We start from the raw sequence: 22,359 nt of genomic DNA on the forward strand, positions 1-22,359 counted from the left end.
GAGAAAGAAAGCCAGCTTCCTTCCACCTACTTTGCTTATCACGCAGAAAGGATCCGCCTGTGCAGACAGCAGGGACCTGTATGAACACACTACCCTCATACCTTTAAAGACACCTCTAGGGCAGCCAAGGTGGCTCAGAGGTAAGAGCCACTGGTGATCTTTCGATGGGCTCTGGCTCGATTCCCAGCACCCCATGACAGCTAACGAGCATCTGTAGCTCCAGTTCCTGGGATCTGACATCCAGTTCTAGCCTCTGCAAGCAGCAGCCATGAACATGGTGCACAAACATACATGCAGGCAAAATGCTCACACATGTAAGAAAACTAAAAAACGTCAACAAATAAAAACACCATCTAGAGTCACTTTCTTCTCACATGTCTGAAAAGTAATTCAGGCCAGAAAGTAAACAAAATAAGACAATATGACAGGTGGCCAGGAGGTGGTGGCACATGCCTTTAATCCCAGTATGGGAGGTGGAGGCAGGTGGATTTCTGAGTGTGAGGTCAGCCTGTTCCACACAGCGTGTTCTAGGACAGACAAGGCTATGCAGAGAAACCCTGCCTCAAAAACAAACAAACAAACAAATAAACAACCAAAAAACCAAAAAGGCAACTAATTAAACATAATTTTATTTTTAAAAAAATCCAGTTCACTGGTGATTTAATAGTAAGGATAACCTACTGAAGGTTAATGCTTCCTACCAAGTTATAAACAGACAGTCTCAAACATGCAAGTCATTCTCTGGCCACACTACTGTTGCATCACACATAGTTATGTTATGAACAGCAAAGAGAGCAATAATAATGTACTGTATATAATAACGTATAATATATAATGTACTTTATGTTAATTTTGCCCTGACAAATATACCATACAAGAAACATATAACTATGTTACCTTTAGGGAATTTAAAAAAAAAAATCTTAAGGATTAAAGAACTCTTTATTGAACTGAGAAATGAGAAGAAAAATGTTACACATACACACACACACACACACACACACACACACACACACACACACACACACACACACAGAGCAAGGTAATCCGTAGCTCACGATTTCAGAGAAGCAGTGTGATACAAAGAGGGTGACCTCAAGCACACAGCTCCGCTCCTGGCAGTGCATCCTGTCAGTCACCCTGACTGTGAAAAGCCCATTTCCTTTCTGTTTTATCTGTGGGAGTGATATGAGCAAGGGGCGGAGGGGCAGGGCGAGGAGGAGGTGGCTGTGTAGCAAAGCCGTACCATGTCTGCGGTGCTGAAGCTATAGTCCTGCATCTCCTGGGGATAAGCAGCCATCATGGACTCTGTGTCGTGACACTTGAGTACCTCTCCTCCTGAGAGGTCAGCATGCAGCCACTGGGGGCCGGCCTGGAGATCCAGCCTGGGAGATGCAGCAGTGGGCTCCCGAATGTGAGGAGGTGGTGGGTGTGCTTCCATGTCCCGGAGGTGGTCTTGGTAGATCTCATACTCCTCGTCAACAAGCATCTCTCTTTCCTCACCCCTTCTCTCCAGCCGAGGGCTCAGGAATTCATGCATTTCCCAGGCTTCTGAGCTGCTGTCCATGTCTTTTTGTTGGAACTGCAAAGACTTCCCCAAATCTAGAAAAGGTTCATCCACGAGTTCTTCAAGATATGGCTCATCTCTAAATCCCTGTAAAGAAAAGGTTTTTAAAAAGGTTAAGCTTCACTTGTCTTAAAGGTGCACTATACACCTCAACCAGGAAAGGTGCCAACCTGACTGAAGCACCCTGCCTGGCCAACACATGGTCAGAAGTACGTGCTCTTCTGTATCACGAAACCAGAGAAACTGCAGCCCATTCCGCACAGCCCAGCAAACACACATGGAGTAAAGAGGCAGAACTTGCCATACGTGAGGGAAACCACACTGAAAGCTTCATTGTACAGTAGCCACCAACAATTCTCCATCGCAGTGAGGAATCCGGTCAAAATGTTACACCACAGATGCAACTTCTCCCTAATACTAATGGTAGTTCATAACCACAGACTCACTTCCTACTTCCTACTTTCCTAAGATAGGAAAGACTGCAAGCTCAGCGTGGCCATGCATGAGTCACTCAACAAGTGAAGCTACTGGACAGTTAAAAACCCATTGTTTTTTACTTTTTTAAAGGACAGAGGACTGAGCCTAAGGCCTTGCACATGCGAGGTGACACTCCACTGCAGAGCGCTAGCTCGAGCCCTTTACAAAGAGAGTTCTTTATACATTGAGGACATAGTCGTGTCTCAAGCACTTTGAGTATAAATTTCTCCTAAGAAGCTAAATAACAGAACAAGATTTCACCTACACTGAGAATATGCTAAAGAGGCATGAAAACAGTTTATGCTGAGCCTCTGCCCTGACGCTGCTGAGCCGGTGGCTGCTGAACAGGGGCCTAACTGCCTATAGATCAGCCCGCATTCTACTGCAAGCCCTGTCCATTAAGCACTACCTAGTGCAAAGTCTCCAATCAACCTGCCCTCTGCTTCCTTCTCATAACTTACCACCACATGGTTAAGCTTCACATTGAAACAGTAAATCAATACCACAAACCTGATTCAAAAGATGATCAGTCAGAGGATATATTTGAAAACATCATGGTTAATAAATGTCTACATTTTTAAGAGGGTGGTGGACATTATAGGAATGCTTCTCGGTCTGAGACACTGTACATATATGCCAGGAACATTGCTGGACAGTTGTTACCAACTACAGCAAAGAACGAAGTACATTTCAGGAGTAAAAGGAATACTCAATACATACTGTCTATGGTTATAGGACCAGAGAGGTCCGAGTAGACCTTCTTGGGAAAGCTTCAAATGTGAATTTGCATGTTTGGCTCCATGTCTATAGCATTTTACATGGATGTCTGTTTCCATGATATAATCGTTCTTCCAAATATTGAATGTATATTAGTGTTTAAAAATATGCTTGTTCTTTTAAAATATTTTTATATTTATTTGGGATTATGGAGATGGAAGAAGTTATGTGCCTGAGGGCATGTGTAGAAATCAAAGGACCACTGTGAGAGTTAGTTTTCTCCTATCTTGTAGGCTCCAGATGCTGGACTCAGGTCATTTGGTGGCAAGTGTCTTCCGTGAGCCGTGCTGTTAACCCTAGTGTTTGTTCTTTGAAAATGCCTTACAACTTCTGTCATTAAAGAGACAATGTTACACTAAATGAAAAATTTTAATTTAAGAAATACTAATTACAGGTAGGGCACACCTGTAATGGTGAAGGGGTGGAGTTCATTTGTAACTGTTTAGCCAAGTGAGTGGGAACAAGCTTGTGTTCCCCCCGCCCCATTCAAATGGCAGATAACTTTATCAAATACCTGGGGTGCCTCGAGGATTAAAGACGAGTGGATCTCGTGAACGGTTTCTGGAGACTCACTGTTATCTCCATTGTTGTTTGAATGGAAAATAAAATGTTCCTCCTTCTCCTCCTTCTCCTCCTCCTGAAAATAAAAACCATTTTTATGATCAAGAAAATCCTTCAGCTTCAATTCCCCTTTAGACAGTTCTCATTCATTGCAATAACCCACAAAGGCTATGCAAATGCTATCAACAAAGCCAACATTTACCCACACCGAAAAGAAAAGGGACCTTAGGGCACAGCTCACCAATCTGAAGCATTCTTTAAAGAAAAGCCACTCACCAGGAAAGGCCTTGCAGGTACAGCTATGCCGTGAGGCCTGCACCAAGCATAGGCTTAGGTACTTGAACACACTCAGGTGCACATCACCAATGGGCACTGAGAGAGAGGCTTACCGATGAGGAACGGGCTCAATTAGTGCTAGTCACTCAATAGTTACACGTCCAGAATCTGACTCCAGAGCCCAGGTCCTCAATTACCACTCCATGTAATCCTCGTTTTACAGATCAGCAACGTGGGTAGTGAGGTGGGAAAGCCTCAGGGTACACAGCCTTGAGGCCACAGAGTAGCCACAGCTCCATAGCCCAGGGCTTCAGGGCCTGTGTGGTCTGCCTAGTGCTAAAGACACAGTACAGTTTTTAAAAGCCAGTTTAGTAGGGTTTTTGTAGCCAATATGTGTGAGGTAGGTTTGCAGAAGATAAGATGAATTGCTATCATGGGTAAGGTGACAATTCCTCATGGTAGTTCTACAAGTACAGCTATTACAGGGCTTACTACTACAGAGGTAACTGTTGTGCTACACATCCACCTTCTTACTTACATTCTCCTGCCTCCACCAGGAGTCACAGCATATGCACCTGTTCATTCAGAGCCCTCTACCATCCCCTTCACCTGTCCCTTAAGCTTGGCCTCCTATCCCCCAGCTCTCCTGGGAGCCTCACCCTCACGATGAGGCTAAATCCCTCCCAGGGCCGAGCTCTAGGGTCTCAGCTTCTGAATGGAATAGGTTCCATGTTTTCACACTGCCTCAGACTTCCTAATGCTGCTTAAAGGGAAAGCCTGTGTTGTCTCTCTCCTACAGGACACACATGCCTAAGGATTTTCTCATATACTCATGATGAGTAAATAACTGCCAGAGAAAATATAGACAAAATACTTGCCACAACCTAAAAAGGTGAAACTTATAAAAATATTAATGTTCTCCCTCCTTAATTTATGAAAAAGCACACTGTGTACTTCAATTTACCATCTGTTGCCTAAGGCAGTACAACTCATATATGAAAAGTCAAGATCTTGGTCAGCCATGTACTAGACTGAACTTTAAATGGTTAAAGTAATTGATAGGCATTGTTATATTCAGGCATTTTTTAAAAGATTAATTTCATTTATATGAGTACACTGTAGTTATCTTCAGACACACCAGAAGAGGGCATCGGATCCCATTACAGATGGTTGTAAGCCACCATGTGGTTGCTGGGAATTGAACTCAGGACCTCTGGAAGAACAACCAGTGCTTTTAACGGCTGAGCCATCTCTCCAGCCCATGTTCAGGCATTTTAATGTGTATAGAAGAATATAAAAAAATGTAATGTTGGTAGGGTGATTAGCATGGGCAAGCATGTGAGAGGTTTAAAAGACAGTGATGTAAAAGTCCTAGAATCAATCTCAAGCACAAAAATGAAAAAAAGAACAAAGGTCACACTGCAGTTTCCTAAGCCAAAAACACTTTGTGCAATACACTGCTCATTATCCATATATGTGGTGTGTGTGTGTGTGTGTGTGTGTGTGTGTGTGTGTGTGTATGAACATAACCGTCACTGCCTACCAAGCTAGTGAGGTTCCTGAGCTGCTATCATGTAACACGTGAATATATTTACACACTAAAATAATTTCAGAGGCAAGAAAAGACTAGTTCTTTAGTCTTGCTCATTCCACTATGAATTTCTATAAAAGATTCATAGAATAAAAGTGATTGACTTTATCAAATCGCCGATCCAACGTTTATGAAACATGGAGTGCTGCATCAGAGTGATATGGGCGGCCCACTGAAGAGGGAGGGTTGGGAAGAACTAGCAGCCTCTGAGGAGGGGACCTTGATCTCCAGTTCAACCGTCTCCCACTGGATTCTTTGAGCCTACACACCTTTGAAGTCTGAAACTCACTGGGTTATTCAGAGCAAAGCTAGAAATAGGCTCTCTGAAACCCAGGCTGACAACCTACCATGACCAAATTACTACTCAGATACATGCAGGCAAACTAAAGAGGACATTGTAATAAAGCGAGCTTAGCGGGCTATGCCTAAAAAAGGGTACACGTTTTGAAACTGTCATACTTCGACTCATACTTCGACTCCACCCCTTACTAAAGAAAAAACTCTGGAAAAGTTACTCAACCTTCTGTGTCTCCACTGGCTCATTTGTAACGAATGACAAGAGAGGCTTAACGTTGCGTTGAATTAGTACTAATTAGTACATGTGAGAGGCTTAAAATATAGTGACATACAATAAACACTCATTCAAAATGAAATGAAGACAATCAGTATTTGTTTTACACCAAGAACCTCAACAACACAGTTTTAGGACCTGCAGTCAAGAACAGTAACATGAAACAGTGCATCATACGGTAAAATGACCTCAGAACGATTTGACCACAGGAAGGGGTCAGCACTAGGGCTCAGCAGACATGCTGGTGACAGATGATGACAGGAAAGAGTGAACATTTCATTTCCATATGAACAAAACCAATGCAGGCTATGAATTCCAGCTCGCTGTACCTTCTGAACATCAGTCTGAAGCAGTGCTTCTCAACTGTAGGTTGCAACCCCTTTAGGGTGGAACAAGCCTTTCACAGGAGTGACAGAGCAGATAGCCTTGCTAGATATTTACATCACAGTTCATAATAGTAGCAAATTAGTTATGAAGTACCAACAAAATCATCTTATGGTTGGGGTCACCACAACATGAGGCTGTGTTAAAGAATAGAAAGATAAGAAGGTTGAGAACCACTGTTCTAAAATTAAAATGGAAAATTATGTTAATTGACATTGAAGGGATGTGACTAAAACTTAGAGTCTATTTTGAAACCCGAAGGCAAAGGGTTAGTAAAAGTGGCAGGGGCAAGGCTGGCACCGCCAGCAGTGAGCAGTCACTCAGTATGTCACATCGGGTGGCATGGCCCGTATTTCTGAAACTTGCTCTAATGTTGTAAGTCAGAGGCATCAGAAACTTGCTTACTGCTCTTTCAGAACAGCAGAGTTTGGTGCTAGGGACTGTTTGGGTGTGAGTCCCCAGCACCCACAAATTGTGGCTTACATTCACCTCTAACTACAGCTCAGGGAATCTGACGCACTCCTCTGGCCTCTGTGGGCAGTGCACACATGTACAAAAACCTCACACACCTGTGCACTAAAATAAAAACGAAGAAAAGAAACTTGCACAGGGTCACACACACAGTAGCCAGCCATATGGGACAGATTTCAAGGACAGAAGTCGGTTTCCCCTGTCCATGTTCTTTATAGTACTAGTTTTATTTGCCTTATGAACGCAAGTCAAGCCTTACAGGTGAGGCGTATTTGTCTTCCAAGTTCATGTTGTTAACTACCACACTATTACCCCTCTGTATTAACTGAGTCCCAAACTCACCACCAAAGGCTTACAGATGCCAAGGTGCACCACTCCTGGGGGTACAGCCTTCAACACTTCCACAGCCTCAGCAAGAGTGGCATTGTCCAGAGAGAACTCATTGACGGAGACTAGGCGATCTCCAGGCAAAAGTTCTCCACTTCTTTCTGCTACACCATCCGCCACCAAGGAGCGAATCACAATCACTGACCTCGTGGGATCCAGGGGGTCCTAGAAGTTAAATGAAAGAAAGTCAGCCCCCTGGAATTAAACATGCAGGCTTAAGAAAGCTTATCTTTCACAAATCTGGTTCGTTTATCTCATATGGCCAGTATTCTGCTGCTGTTCTATAGAAGCTTAAATCAAAGAAAACTCCATCCTATATATCTTATAATATCAGCTTACATCAGGGTGAAGGCATAAACATAACAGTTTCAACTGTAGTCTGAATGTTCAATACATATAAATGTATTCTTTAAACTTCCAGTGACAGGCCACAAGAGATCTGGGAACAGTTAAGGCAAGATTCTCTAACACTCTCAAGCTTAGGTATACTGTGGGACAAAGACGTGGCCATTGGTCCACGTGCAGGATCCACGGGGAGCATAAAATAGAAACAACACGCCATCACTCAAAGTTAGCATCCTTCTAGGAACCACATGAGGGAGGGAGGGAGGGACGGAGGGACGGAGGGACGGAGGGAGGATGAATGATTATTTTTAAAGTATATTTAGCAGCTGAAAAGAAAATTCAGCAACTGAGAGCACTTACTCCCAAATCATAGGAGCCAGAGTTCGAATGTTGACACAGATACCTATAGCCCTATCTCCAAGTGGAACAGACATGGGAGGAATGCTGGGGTTTGCTGGCTTCCATTTGACTAGAGAAAGACCAGCCCAAGATGCAAGGAGAGATCCTGCCTCGAAGAAAAAGGCAGAGTGACAACGGAGGACACAAGGCACCACCCTCTGACCTCTGCAGTGTATACAGGTGTATGCACCTTACCTGTGCACCATACACATACTCATATAGACACAGACAGACAGACAAGACAGACAGACAGATGCATGCATGCACATTCCCACACAAACAAGAATAAGTATTGCATGGTAAAGTGACTGTCTGGTATGAGAGCATCATACCAGACATACATACAACACACATACAGGTATGTGCTTACAGTGCGTAGTTTAAAATAATCGGATTATGACCGATTTACGGGGCCTAGATCAGAAAGATTCCAATATAGATAAAGGGAATTCACGAGCAAGCCAATATGAAGCTCTCTCACCCAGTGGGAGGACCCTGTGTTCTTTGATTAGAGTACAGAAGATAACAGACATATTAATGCATCTGCTTGAAAAAGACCACTCTGAAGAAAAACCTGGAACTCAGAGTAATTCTCCTGCTTCAGTTTACTGAGTGCTATGATTACAAGTATGAGCCACAATACCAAGCTTACAGTCTGCATTTCACAGGTGACAGAAAGTGATGCTGAGAAAGCTAAGGGACCTGGACACCACTGCCACTGGTTAGGGATGGAGCCGAGCTTCCACTGGGCAGCCCCTGCTCCCGAACTCCAGGCTCTGCTGCTTGCTCAGGACAGCGCTCAGTAAGAACTGAGTGAGGCAGCCGCCCTGCTCAGACATCCCAGCGCCCACTCCTGAGTGAGGCAGCCGCCCTGCTCAGACATCCCACCCCCACTCCTGAGTGAGGCAGCCGCCCTGCTCAGACATCCCAGCGCCCACTCCTGAGTGAGGCAGCCGCCCTGCTCAGACATCCCAGCGCCCACTCCTGAGTGAGGCAGCCCCTGCTCAGACATCCCACCCCCCACTCCTGAGTGAGGCAGCCGCCTGCTCAGACATCCCAGCGCCCACTCCTGGTGAGGCCGCCCTGCTCAGACATCCCAGCGCCCACTCCTGAGTGAGGCAGCCGCCCTGCTCAGACATCCCAGCGCCCACTCCTGAGTGAGGCAGCCGCCCTGCTCAGACATCCCAGCGCCCACTCCTGAGTGAGGCAGCCGCCCTGCTCAGACATCCCACCCCCACTCCTGAGTGAGGCAGCCCCCTGCTCAGACATCCCACCCCCACTCCTGAGTGAGGCAGCACGCCCTGCTCAGACATCCCACCCCCACTCCTGAGTGAGGCAGCCGCCCTGCTCGATATCCCAGCGCCCACTACTGAGTGAGGCAGCCACCCTGCTCAGACATCCCACCCCCCCACTCCTGAGTGAGGCAGCCGCCCTGCTCAGACATCCCACCCCCACTCCTGAGTGAGGCAGCCGCCCTGCTCGATATCCCAGCGCCCACTACTGAGTGAGGCAGCTACCCTGCTCAGACATCCCAGCGCCCACTCCTGAGTGAGGCAGCCGCCCTGCTCAGACATCCCAGCGCCCACTACAGCTCTGCCTGCTGTGCCGGTAGAGACTGGCAGATGACGCAGCACTGCTGCTCGCCTTCCTCGTCAACCCTGCGCAGCACACTTGTGCCGCTATTTCGTCACGTCTGTACCATTTTACACAGGCCGCTGTGGCAGGGTTCTCCTGTGCTTGCTTGCGTCCAATTCTTCCCGAGAGAAGAGGGAAAAAGAAACTGCCAGATTTACTGTAACACTTAGGAATTAGCAAAGCAAGGACGTGCCAAACGCAGGCTGTGTCTGTGAGAAGTGCTGGTGGTTCCTTTGAAGATGTCTGGTTCTGCTTTCCACACCTCAGTGCATTCTTTTCAAAGCACTGCACAGAATTATAACAAAATATACACAGCGACACTGACAAAGCCTAAATAGCCTTTGAACAATGCTCTCAAATATAATTCTTGCTTTTTCTTCTCAACTGACCTTGACTCTTTCCCAAGTGACAGGCCCTTGTTAACTGTCTAGCATAATCTGATATGACAATGCATGATGTAGCAAGAGAATTCAAACAAACAAAAAAGAAAAGGGTCTTCCTAATAAGGTATGTAGTGTTAAGCTGTAATTACACTGATGCTTTCAAGTAGAGGGAGCTGTTGTACAGGAAGAGAGCAGCGGGGCTCAGCGAGCCGGTGTGTATGCAAAGGCAATCACAGCGGCCATATGGAGGAACTGTCCACTTTGTCACTGACAACCATGAATCACAACAAGCTTTCATTTTGAAATATGAAACCATTACAGTTTAAGTTTAACACACTAATAAATAAGCTATACAATTACGTCCTTCATTTAGGATGTCAGTTTTTGATAAAAGGCTTTTTTATTGGGACACGAGGGAAACTACATGAAATACACAGAAGGAAGGAAGGAATGGCTTCCTACCGGTGATCACTAAACATTACCGGAAAGACTAAGAGGAAAATATATCAAAAGTGAATGATTTCTCGAAGTTCGCTGTGGATACTCACCTGATACCATTCACGGAACACTGAGCCAGAGACGTGAAGAGGCGAATGAGCGTGCTGTCACTGAGGTGGACAAGCAAGCATTAGAAAGAGTATCACTATATAATGAGGGCGATTCACTGAGAAATAATGAAAATAGCTCTGCTGTGGAAAGATAATGAATTTCACTAATTACAGAAAAGTCAAGTGAGTCCTTATGCACACAGTCTCCTTCAGAGTGCAAACTAGTATAGGAGCACTTGCTTACTAAAATGTATTCAGGTTTGGTGTCTTAGTCATTCTACTAATCTTACTACTTTGTCCTGGAAGACAGAACCCAATGATTGCTTCTTTGTGGCTTATAGAAAAACTTAAGCATTCATTCTCTCTCTCTCTCCCTTCCCCTCTCTCCTCTTCTCTCTTCTCTCTCTCTCTCTCTCTCTCTCTCTCTCTCTCTCTCTCTCACACACACACACACACACACACACACACACACACACACACACACACACACTGAAGCTGCCCATCTAATAGCCACTGTCCGGTAGAGGATGCTCCTGACTGTGTCATTTCCCACATCCTATAATGAGCAAGTGATTTCTGCATTGACCACCAAGGCAGCAGCTGCTCTTGCCTACTGCGGTGGCTGCTTTGTGATTCTTTACTGCATGGGAAATCCTCAGACATCATCCTGACACATGCCGCTTCTCACTAGAAATGTCCACTTTTTGAAAACAGTCTATAATATCATAAACAGGGTCTATCAAACAAGATGATAGATATTTCTCAAGATTGCCACTGAACATTGAGGTCCTGCAACCAGATCTTTAGCATTCTCACCAGATGTATCACCTTTCACCAGAGAGAGAGAGAGAGAGAGAGAGAGAGAGAGAGAGAGAGAGAGAGAGAGAGAGCGCGAGCTCGAACGACCATCACCAAAGGACAATCTGCAGGAGGCGGTTCTCTCCTACTTGGGCTACCCTGCTGAACAGCACGTGCCTTTACCCTCTGCTCCGTCCACAGTCACTATCATCATTTCCTAATCTCTCACGTTTCCCCTTTTGATAAAGAGAACTGCAAGATGCAGCCTGCGAGGGAATACCCAACAGAGGGCACTAACGGCCAATCTCAGAGCATAAGAAGCACTTGCCAGTAGCCTTAGGAAGGAAATCTCTTCTGTTTATTCAAAACCTTTATGTGCTACTACGCCTTCCACAGTATGTGTCCCGTGTTTGATTTAATTCAACCGTTTATGAAAAGGACGTTTCATGAGAGTGTTCAGTTAATCAACTAAGAACAGCAAATACTCAGGGCACACTGCACAGACGCCAGCAGAGGAGAGTGTCCCACACTCCCACTCTATGGAGCACTGGCCGGCCAGTCAAGACACCGGACCCAAGACAGGCCATCCAGAACGTTTTAGAACTCCTGGGGTGACGCTAAGGTTTGGTATTTATTATGGATACTGGATCCTGCACTCCTCAGGGAGATCCGACCTAACAGAGACCCCTTTGTCCCTGGCACACACTTGCCCTCTTGGCCTTGGCAGTGGTGCACATTTCAAACTCTTCTAGTCCACGTCTCCTATCAGCTCCTCCTCCTTGCCACCCCACCACCTCACTGAGCCTCACACTGCTCCTGTCTGGATAAGTGCTACACTCCGACACCGTGCCTACGGTCTCTAACCTCGTCCTCACCAGCGCGCACAAGCTCTCCCACATCTCTGGAACCCTGACTGCTGCTGACTGACTGGCAGAGGGGAGATTTTCTATAAGGGTGAAGCCCTAGCGGACGGCACCACAGTCTCAGTACATGGGCAACACAAACTGGACTCGATAGATCATTAAAAAGGAAAGGAAGGGAGGCAGTGGGAGGAAGAAAGGATCTGGGAAGAATGGGGGTGAGGCTGTGTGGGTGAACATGACCATAAATACTGTGTGAAAATCTCAAAGAATTAAAACAGTTCTTTAAAAATAAAACTAGACCTAGAAAGCAAAATAAAATATAATCACAGCCCCCTCCTCTGCTTAAAATACGTAATGACAGTACTGTCTTTAGAATTAAGTCCTAACTCTTTGAATTTTATGAAGTGAATGTCTGTGGGTATGCAGTTCAGTCCACTGTGTCCACGGCCACTCCTCTGTGCCGCACCTTAGCACAACCACACAAGACTACTAAAACTTAGGGCCCTATGCAAGCTGTTCCTGTCAGGAATGTCTCCCTGGCCACTACCACTCATCCATGTCTTTGCCAAGATCTCCTCCAATGAGACGCCTTCCCAATTCCCTACACACTGAAATATTTTTCTATTTAGTGAGGTCAATTTTAGCACCTCACTAAATAATATAATATATTTTCACACTATCCCATACTATATTTATTTCTAAACTGTATAAATACATGTATGTAATAAATATATATTTCCATACTACAGAGTTAGGTGCCCCAGTTAATTGTACCCAGAGTATTTTGTATTGCCTTATTATATGATTTCTATAATTTTAATACAATCATTATAACTGTCTTACTAAAAACAAAACATTCTACAGAGTGAGTTCCAGGACAGCCAGGGCTACACAGAGAAACTCTTGTCTCGAAAAGACAAAAAACCAAACTCAAACTAAACCAAACCAAACCAAAAAGGTAACAATGCGCAGAGGACGAGCAGTCATCGCCCTGTTTTATGACTAAAGCTGCCCTGTGAGGAGCTGCTGTCTTATTCCTGCCACCATGCCTTCCCTGCCACGACAGACAGCGCCCCTTAAACTGTAAGCCACAACACCTGCCCCTCCCTCAGTTAATTACTTTGTTAGGTATTTGGTCACAGCAGTGAGAAAAGTACCTAATAAAATATTTTTGAAAGTCAATCAAAGCTGCTAAGAAAGCAGGAAAATACAGCCATACACCAACACAGTACAACAGAGTGTCAAGAGTGTTACAAACGAATGCCCAAATACAGGGCCAGTGAGATGGCTCCGCTGTAAGACCACTTACTGCCAGCCCTGAAAACCTGACTTTGATTTGTAGAACCAACATGGTGGAGGAAGAGAACCACAAGAAGAGAACTGACTTCTAAGTTATCCTAAGATATCCACAGACGCACCATGGTATATGTACAGGCAAGAACATGCACATGAACATTTGCACACACACATGCATAATCAATCAATCAGCAGGCGAGCACACAGTACCCAAGTTCAGTTCCTCACACTAAAATCTAGCAGCTCACAACTAAATGTAACTACAGCTCTAAGGACTGGAGACAGACAGACAGACACGCCACACAGAGTTCTTAAAGTGAAAATAAAATTTTTTAAAAAGGTAGAAGAGTATGTCTGTTTGCTGCCTTTCTCAAGGGCCTACTACTATAAGGCCTGTGATACAGAAGGCGCCGACTGAAAATATTGGACTGTAACTATCTGCAAAGCAAGCTACTCCCCATCATATACAAATAATCACAACCGTCCACATCTCCCCAGTGCTGACAGCCCAGGAGGACTCACTGATGTGAACTTGTTCCACCCTCACACCACTTAGAAGTGGGCACCATTATTATCTGCATTGCCTGAATGAGAAAAGGAAGAAAAAAAAACTGAAAGACTTCATCAAAGCACAAAATTGGCAAACAGTGGAGCCAGAGTTTAAAGCAGTTAAATTCCAGGGTACGCATTTCAGCTACTAAACTTCTCTGCCTCAAATAAAGTTTGGCCGAGTGAACAAAGGCTGAAAGAACACAGACACTGCAGGAGACAGACACACCATCTCTCTGAGTTAACACCGAATCCTTCACATATCATGTTTGCTGGTTAAGGGTTTGTACTTCCAGCCCTGGACGATGACACACCAGACAGTACGGAAAGTACGGCTTGTCTCCAGAAGCTCACCTCAGGCACTTCTTTCCAAATCTTAACTTATATTTAGCTTCGCAAGACTCCAATCATTCGGTGAGCCTAAGGACACATTTACAGCAAGAGAAGGGAACACATGACAGTCATCATGTCCCAATGGATAGGATTCCAAGTTTCTGCCTATAAAATACATTATATGAACTTCTCTGTTCATTCCTAGATCAAAGAACCAGACTCCACGTAAACTGAAGCAGAGCACAGCACACATCACCTGGGGCAGGGAGGAGGCTTCCCCCAAACATGGCTGTTGCCAGTGACAGACATGAAAAGATGTGCAGAGCACCACGCTTGCTCCAAAATCCAGATGAGGAAGATAGCAAAGTGGCCCTGGGAAAACCACAAAGGCGGTGCAGGGCGGATGCACAAGGAGGTCACACAGGTCAAGAAGGCCAGCAGTTTAATAACATGACAAAATGTTTTGGGAAGAACCTTTGTCAAAAATAACAGGAATGTGGGGGAAAATCCCCAGGCTTTGTAGTGCTGTCCCCAAAAAGGACATAAAAAACCAAGGTGAAACAACTTATTCATGATCATAATATGACATAGATTCACAGGGTTCTTTTTGTTTTAGTTTAATCTGTTCTGTATCAATACTCCAACACTGACAGGTCTGAGATTCATATTCCATATAGCAGGATGGTCACCAGACAGAACCAAGTTTATTTCAAATAAAAAATTGTCCACAAGGTTCTTTATCTTTTATACATTTTTAAGCTGTGTTTATTACTATTTTATATACATGAGTGTTTTGCCTGAATGTATGTCTGCACCATGTGCATGGCTGGTGAGTACATGGAAACCAGAAGAAAGCATCAGATCCCCTAGAACCAGAGTCACAGATGGTTGTAAGCCCTTATATGGATGCGGGACTGGGACTAAAACCCCTTTAACAGCAACCCTGTCCAATGTTGAGCAATCTCTCCAGCCCATCATATAATACTTTACATTGCATTTTATTTTTATTCATGTTGGTGTGTATGTACATGTGTATGAGTGTCACACCATGCCATGTGTCCTCTCCAGAGGACAACTTGCTGGAGTCCATTCTCTCCTTCTACCATGGGACCCCTAAGGTCTTCAGCTTGAACAATTGGCTTTACCTGCTGACCTATCTGGAAGGCTCCTCTGGTAATTTTCACACTTATTGTGAATTGAGAATACTAAATATATAATATTAAGATATGTAATGGACTACAGATATTCACATGAAGAGGAGCATGGGTAGCTCATATAACCTTACTGTCTGTCATAGTTATGGGCTGTGTGGCACAGTAGCTTACTGCCCTAGACCTACATTACGGTTGGAGCACAGTCTTCACTGAGGATGAAGTAATTGTAAAACCAAGCTGGCAGAACAGTGTCGGTCAACACTGAATTAGAAAGACATTACAAATGGAAAAAAAACAACCCCGCACCCAAGGAAGTCAAGGCTGTGGCATAATTGCTATGAGAGGAAGCACATCTGAGAGACAATTTTACAGGATACATATATACAGTAATTTCTGTACAATAAGAATGTAGTATTTTATAAGTATTCTAAATAAAAAGAAACCAAACCAAACTAAGAACCAAACAGTAACTTCATGACCTTATTAATTAAATGAAAGAAACTTAGATGCTATATCTTTTAATGGTTAAATAAATTTTCAAATGAATATTCCAAGGAAGTTGCCAAAATAAGGAGCATCGAAATAAAATAGTAAGTTTGAAGGACAGACAGCTGACTAGTTCACTTTGGAGGCACACAGAGGGGATCATCTGGGACAGGGCGTGGCAAAGATAAAGCACCCACTAAGTTGTGCAAGACAAGGAGTGGTAAAGATAAAGCACCCACTAAGTTGTGCACGACGTAGGGACAGGTACACACATGTAGCAGTTCTGGCCAGTTAAATTGTGATTTTTCCACCACAAACACATATCCCTCAGGAAGTAGGAATTTGAGGTTTTAAAATGGAGAAAGAAAGAGTATAAAAGAGACAAAGATGACAGGCAACCAACCCTTTAATGTAGGTGAGTATGGACTGTAACCAACCCTTTCATGTAGGTGAGTATGGACTGTAAGTCATAGTTTTGAGCCCCAGCTTGACCCAACAGTTGTACAAGTGTCCTCATTTCTTCTGTGAGTCAGTTTCCTCAAATGTGAAATGAGCGATCGGGTGGATCTATGAGCCATGATATCTACTCCCTCACTCTAAAATCCTATACCTAAATGACAGTATTGAGTATGATTTATACAACACACACACACACACACACACACACACACACACACACACAAGGAGATTATGAGTTTAAGGTCAGCCTTGATTACATGAAGAGTTCTAGACTAGCCTGGGTTTCATACTCTTAGCAAGATACTTACACTGCATTAACAATAAAAAGCTGTATGCTGTGGTCACACAATGTGTTATTTACCACATTTACACTTTAACTAGTGATCTCTCTTTAAACTCATAGACAGTCTACTGATCATATTAGCCTAACTTCCTGAGTATTCTGCCACTCAAGGAAAGTCAGCAAACAAAATATAAGCCCTCCTGCACTAAACCAATCTTCTTAAAATTATTGTTTTATTTTTTGAAATTAAAATATAATTACATCATTTCTCCCTTCCTCTTCTTCCCTCTTGCCCCTCGCATATTAACCTCCTCCCTTGCTCTTTCAAATTCAGGACCTTTTTCAGTTGTTGATTCATATTCATTCTCGGCAGTTCACAGAGTATGGCATACAAATATGTGCATGCACACATAGAAAACCCACACAAATATATACCATACACGCAAAGAAAAACAAATAAATAAAAATTTAAACGTGTGACCCCTCCCTCTCCAAGTACCTTAGTTGTACTAAAAATGACTAGACTGGTTATGGCAAAAGAGCGTCTTCTGATCTGACCAATGTACTTTTAGGAAGGACAAATGCATCCTAGTAAATATAAGGTAATGAGGAAGTGGTTATAATGAATAAGGAGCACACATGTTCTAACGCTAACTCATGTTTAACTACCTCACAATATAGCAAAGTATTACACTAGCAAACCAATCACCACAGTGCTATCAGGTTCAAAGTGTGTGCCCACAAGGCAGTCTACTCAAGACTGAGGCACTGGTACAGTTTCTAGTTCCTCGTGTCTTACTCTTCCTGAATTCTGTTAGGTACTGGAAACAGATTTTCTATGCATCATACACAGAACAAGGCAGTTCCTGACCAGCAAACAAAGTGCAGTTAAAGATCAGCAGACAAGAAGTAGGCAAGGAAACTTACTTAAAACCCAGTGTTTACATTTACCTATAAGCACAGCTCATGGCTATAAAATCCAGCACCTCAAACATCTGAGCCAGCGTCCTATCCCAGCTTAAAAGGCTGATCAACATTATTCCCATAGAGTTTCCTGCAGTCCCTGAAGAGGATTACTTTCGCTTAGTTCCTCCCATTTTCTCAGTTATGTTGATTGGATATTAAGACTGAAGAGGATTACTTTCTCTTGGTTTCTCCCCTTTTCTCAGTTATGTTGATTGGATATTAATAGGACCTTTAGTTGTTTTATCTTTTGAAATGTTTATTTCATGCTGTAATTATCCCCACATTCAACTGTCAGTCACTCCTTGACCAGAACTTCTGATGGCTGTGCAAATAAAAACAAAACAAGGCAATATGCTTATCTGAAGGGATGTGTACACCACCTAGCTGAAATGCATGGGGTTCTATCAGAAGGCAGTGTACTTAAGTACTACCAATTGTGGTACATTGTGGTAAATGGGGTACTAAAAACACACTGTTGAAATGAGGATATTCTTAATAATACTGAACTGTGCATTTTTAAATGTAGAAACTGAACTTATAATAAGAAATAGCCTAATAGCTTCAGAGAAAAAAATCCACAGTAGTTGAAATGTGTCATTGCATGGGAAGTACAGACCTGTGAAACCTTCTTAAAAATCTCTCAGTCTGGGCTGGAGAACACTCAGGCACACAGCCTATGCTGGCTTGGAGAGAACTGTTTCCAGTTCCCCAATGGGGCTCCACCCAAAGATCCAACTCTCTCTTCTGCACTTTGGGAACAGTATAAAATGTTCACAGATCAATAAACAGACATGCATACATACACAGTAAAAAATCTTTTACAAAAATTGGCTAAAGCTAACCCCTTACATTTTCACATGAAAATTTAGAGCTGGTCTGTGCTCTCTGGATAGGCACACAAAAGAGGCTTACAACAGCACAGCACCTCACCCTCAGTCTCAGTAAACAGGCCATCTGTGGGCTAGGAAGTTGTCTGACAACCATAGTGGCTACATCAGGGACACCGATGCCGCTCATTCTATGGTTTGTTTTTGTTTGTAAACCTTGACAGGTCAGTGATACAGAGCACACATCTTGTGCCTAAACTAAACAGGAAAAAGGCCAAGGAGTTACAATGAACACCTCAAAGTCAAACATACATGTTTCATGCTTTGGTAACAGAAAATATCACATCTCTGAAGAGCTTAGGCCAGGTCAGAGGATAAATCCTAGAGACTGCGAGCTTTGAGAATAATGTGAAGCAAGGCTTGCAGACACTAACGAGCATGTTTCTCTGGGAAGATAAATTAAACTAGCCAGAAATACCTCCTCTCTATCAGTTGATTGATAAGCAGGAAAAAAAAAAGTTTCTGTCTAAAAACAGTGCTGTCACACATCCTCACCATGTGTGACACCACATCTGAGTCAGTCATGGCTGAACTGCCACTTCCTAGCCATGTAGTTGTGGCTGAATCACCACTTCCTAGTCAAGTGGTCGTGGGTGAGCCACCACTTCCAGTTCATGCAGTCGTGGGTGAACCACTGCTTCATGTCTTACAAAGAGCGATTTACAATGCCTGCACGTTAGTTTGTGTCAATCATGAAGCACACTTGACGTAGGACTATGATTTCCATCTAGTAATCTGGTCCTCACATTGGAGAGCAGAATGGAGTGGGAACTTTAGAAATACAGCCATGTCTGGAGGTGTGAGAGACTTGTAATGAGCTGCCTCTGAAGACTGAGTTTGTTCTTTAGATCCAACGACCTTCCTGAAGTCGTCGTTCTGGTTTCTTTTGTGGGAGACAGGGTAAGACCTGCTAACTCACTGGAATACATAAGCAATGACCACACATCTCATAAGCATGTGCTATGCAGAAAATGTGAGCATCTGGACCAATGCCTTAGCTCTCTGGGCCATTTAACAAACACTAACAGGTAGTTTGTCCTCTTCTAAAACACTGACCAAAGGTAATACAGCCAGTAATCCCTTTAGGCTCATCTCCTTAGCTTACGGTGAAGCCAAACTGACAGGATGGTATTTGTGAAAGGGAAAGTTATCCCACAAGAAAGCCGAGTCCAAGTGACCAGCATCTGCTGCACACAGCTATTCTCTTTTGTCCCCGTTAGACGAAATTTCTTTCCAAACTCATATTCCAAATCAAAAAATTCTCTGTCAGACCTGACCTGAGGTCTCCGAGTCCTGCTGACTTCATCCTCAGCAGCTGCCTCACCCATGCAGGCTTTTGATCAGTGCTATCTGGATTCCAAACTCACACACACACAACCTCTTTGATCTCTCATTCCGACCTGCTGCACTAAGGGCTTCGGAGGTTGGTCATCCTCCTGAACACAGTACAAACTCAGATGCAAGGATCAAATTCCCTCTACCTAGCCACTCCACAGGCTTAAAAAGCGGTGCATAAGTCCTGAGAGGACTATCCTGCAGCCAGTCAATCCATTGCATGAACACATTTGCCAAATGAAGCACCTTAAAATGACTTAAAGGATGTAGCGCTTTCCCACAGAGGCAAAGAGGGCAAGTCATCTGAGGAGGAAACCTTAGTGCCCTGGGCACTAGTGCTTACAGTACCTTGACGTTCATAAAGTACATGTGGACAGGCACCAGGGAAGGCAACGTAGGCTTTGTCAGTTCCCCCACGTCCTATAAACAAATGGTGACCTTCCAATGCAGTTGTATTGATGGCCTTGTACACGCCTTGTGTGCAGAGATGCCAGGTGCCAACAGTTTCCTTAAGGCTCGCCCAAGTACCACAGTCAAACTACACAACCTGTCATATACCGATGGCCTCTGCATTTATACTCTAGAAAAAAGGAGAGCTTTGCAACTGACTTACTATTGCTATGTGGTAAAATTGTGTCACTACTTACCAAATCTGTAAGCTGGGCCCTGTACACATCACCTAGAATACCATTAAAGACATTAGGCTTCTCTGAACTGCTAAGACTATCAACTGTTAGCAGCATTCCCTCAAATTGTCGAATCACTTGACGAAAAGCAGAGTTCTAGCCTGTCACCTCATTTCAGAGTTCAATCCTTGACAGAGGAGATTCAGATTGGTGGAGTAGACTGTTGGGCACTGATACCAGAGTGAATATTAATACTCTACTCTCTGTGCTACAAGACAATAAATTACAGTTGAAACAAAATTGATAGTTATATATTGCTATCACTTAGTCCTTTCACATCATGGAAGAGCATTAGTTTCATGAATTACACACCTGCTTATATTTTCCAGGAGAACCATCCGAATGGAGATATGATTCCACATTAGATGTCAACTGTAACTCATCTAAACTCTTTTGTCTCAAAATGGTGTTGCAACAATTTGGTAAAAATGTATCAAAGTCGAAAACCTATGTGCTCCTTTGATTAGCACGCTCTTCTCTAGAAAGCTGTCACTAGCTCAACTGTGGCAGTTTTATAAAAGACTATGGCAACAAATAAATGGCTACAGTCTCATTTAGTACACCACGTGGGTACAGGAGGCTAGTTGAGTAAATTATTGTCAATCAACAATAATGTATTATGCAGTCATTAAAAAGAACTAGGTAGCTCAATAAATACTAAAGTGAAAGAAGATGGAATTGGTTACAAAAAGCAAACATATGTATGATGTATCTCACTTATGTGTCACAAACGCAAAATTTATATAACAAGAAAACTGTTATTTATATAATGCTGTGTTTATAAAACACATCTTGGAAGAAAGACATTAAATACAATGGGTTTTCCTGGAAGAGCCGCGAGTGACTGTCACAAAAGGCCTGGGTATACTTTTGAATTTTTATGCGATGTGCATATATTATCAACTTTAAAAACATCTTAATGCGCTCAAAAATCCAAAGATACTTTTAAGTTATAAATGAAACTGATATACCCCTTCCTTTAAGTTTTAAAAGTCTGTGTAAAGAGAATCTGTGGGCTGGACATTGAGCACAGTGGTAAGGAGCCTGCCTGGCTCTGGGTCTTTCTCCCCTGGGCTGCAAACCAAACAGAACGATGGATTCTCTGGGTTAAGGCAGAAACTGCACACAAAGTTCCTCACAGATCCAAAGGCAAGCTGTTCTGGGCTCAGCAGTAACTTCTGTTCATTCCATTCTGTTTTCGCAACTCAGTTCACGACAACTGTTCCCTCAGGAAAACTACTTGCACTTGCTGTTTAAGGTCATCTACCTATGGCCTTTCATGGGCCTGCAGCATTACGGCAAGATTCACATGTGATTCGACCCCACAGCTGAATTATCTGTCTATGGCCTTCCAAACATCCTTACAGCAGGACCGACCGACGTCCTCATGTGTGACTCAGCTCTCACTGAAAAAACCTTCCCAAAATACCTGCTCTGGCCAAGATTAAGTCATTCAAGAGGGAGAGAAATGAAGAATAGGATGTAGGTGGGGGGAGAATTATTGGTTAATAAATTTTCCCTTCTAAATCACTGAAATTTAAAAGTACCAAGGATGGCAACGTCATGGCTAATGTCAAACATTTTCAGTGAATTATAATCATGAGGGGTTATTCAAAGTTCAGCATAAATCAAAACACCAGAAAATATCCACTTGCTCCGTTTAAATTTATAGGGTCAACTGAAGGTAAAATCCATATAGTTCAATCTTTGCAAGCTTTCTGGTAGAAATCAGAAGTTACAGACTCTCAGGCTGCCAAACTGCTTGATTAAGAAATGCTAACCTGTAAAAACAGGCTTTCAAACTAGAAGTCATTTTCTTCTGAAGCACTGGTTCTTACATGGTGCAGAAGGACACACTGCATTAACGAATTCTTAATATTTACTCAATTTTC

At 43.5% G+C, this 22,359-nt stretch overlaps 1 protein-coding gene across 3 annotated transcripts in view; it reads right to left on the reverse strand.

Annotated features, from left to right (window-relative positions):
- The window catches only part of Patj (PATJ crumbs cell polarity complex component), a 273,878-nt gene that overhangs the window by 188,458 nt on the left and 63,061 nt on the right, over nt 1–22,359 (reverse strand). For all 3 annotated transcript variants that reach the window (XM_032901821.1, XM_032901815.1, XM_032901812.1), the window contains exons 17-19: nt 7,018–7,227; nt 3,336–3,458; nt 1,247–1,654 (exon numbers count right to left, since the gene is read on the reverse strand). In XM_032901821.1, the coding sequence (XP_032757712.1) occupies nt 1,247–1,654; nt 3,336–3,458; nt 7,018–7,227 (741 nt within the window). The remainder of the gene's footprint in view (nt 1–1,246; nt 1,655–3,335; nt 3,459–7,017; nt 7,228–22,359) is intronic.

Source organism: Rattus rattus, chromosome 1, assembly GCF_011064425.1.
Source record: "Rattus rattus isolate New Zealand chromosome 1, Rrattus_CSIRO_v1, whole genome shotgun sequence".
NCBI lineage: Eukaryota > Metazoa > Chordata > Mammalia > Rodentia > Muridae > Rattus > Rattus rattus.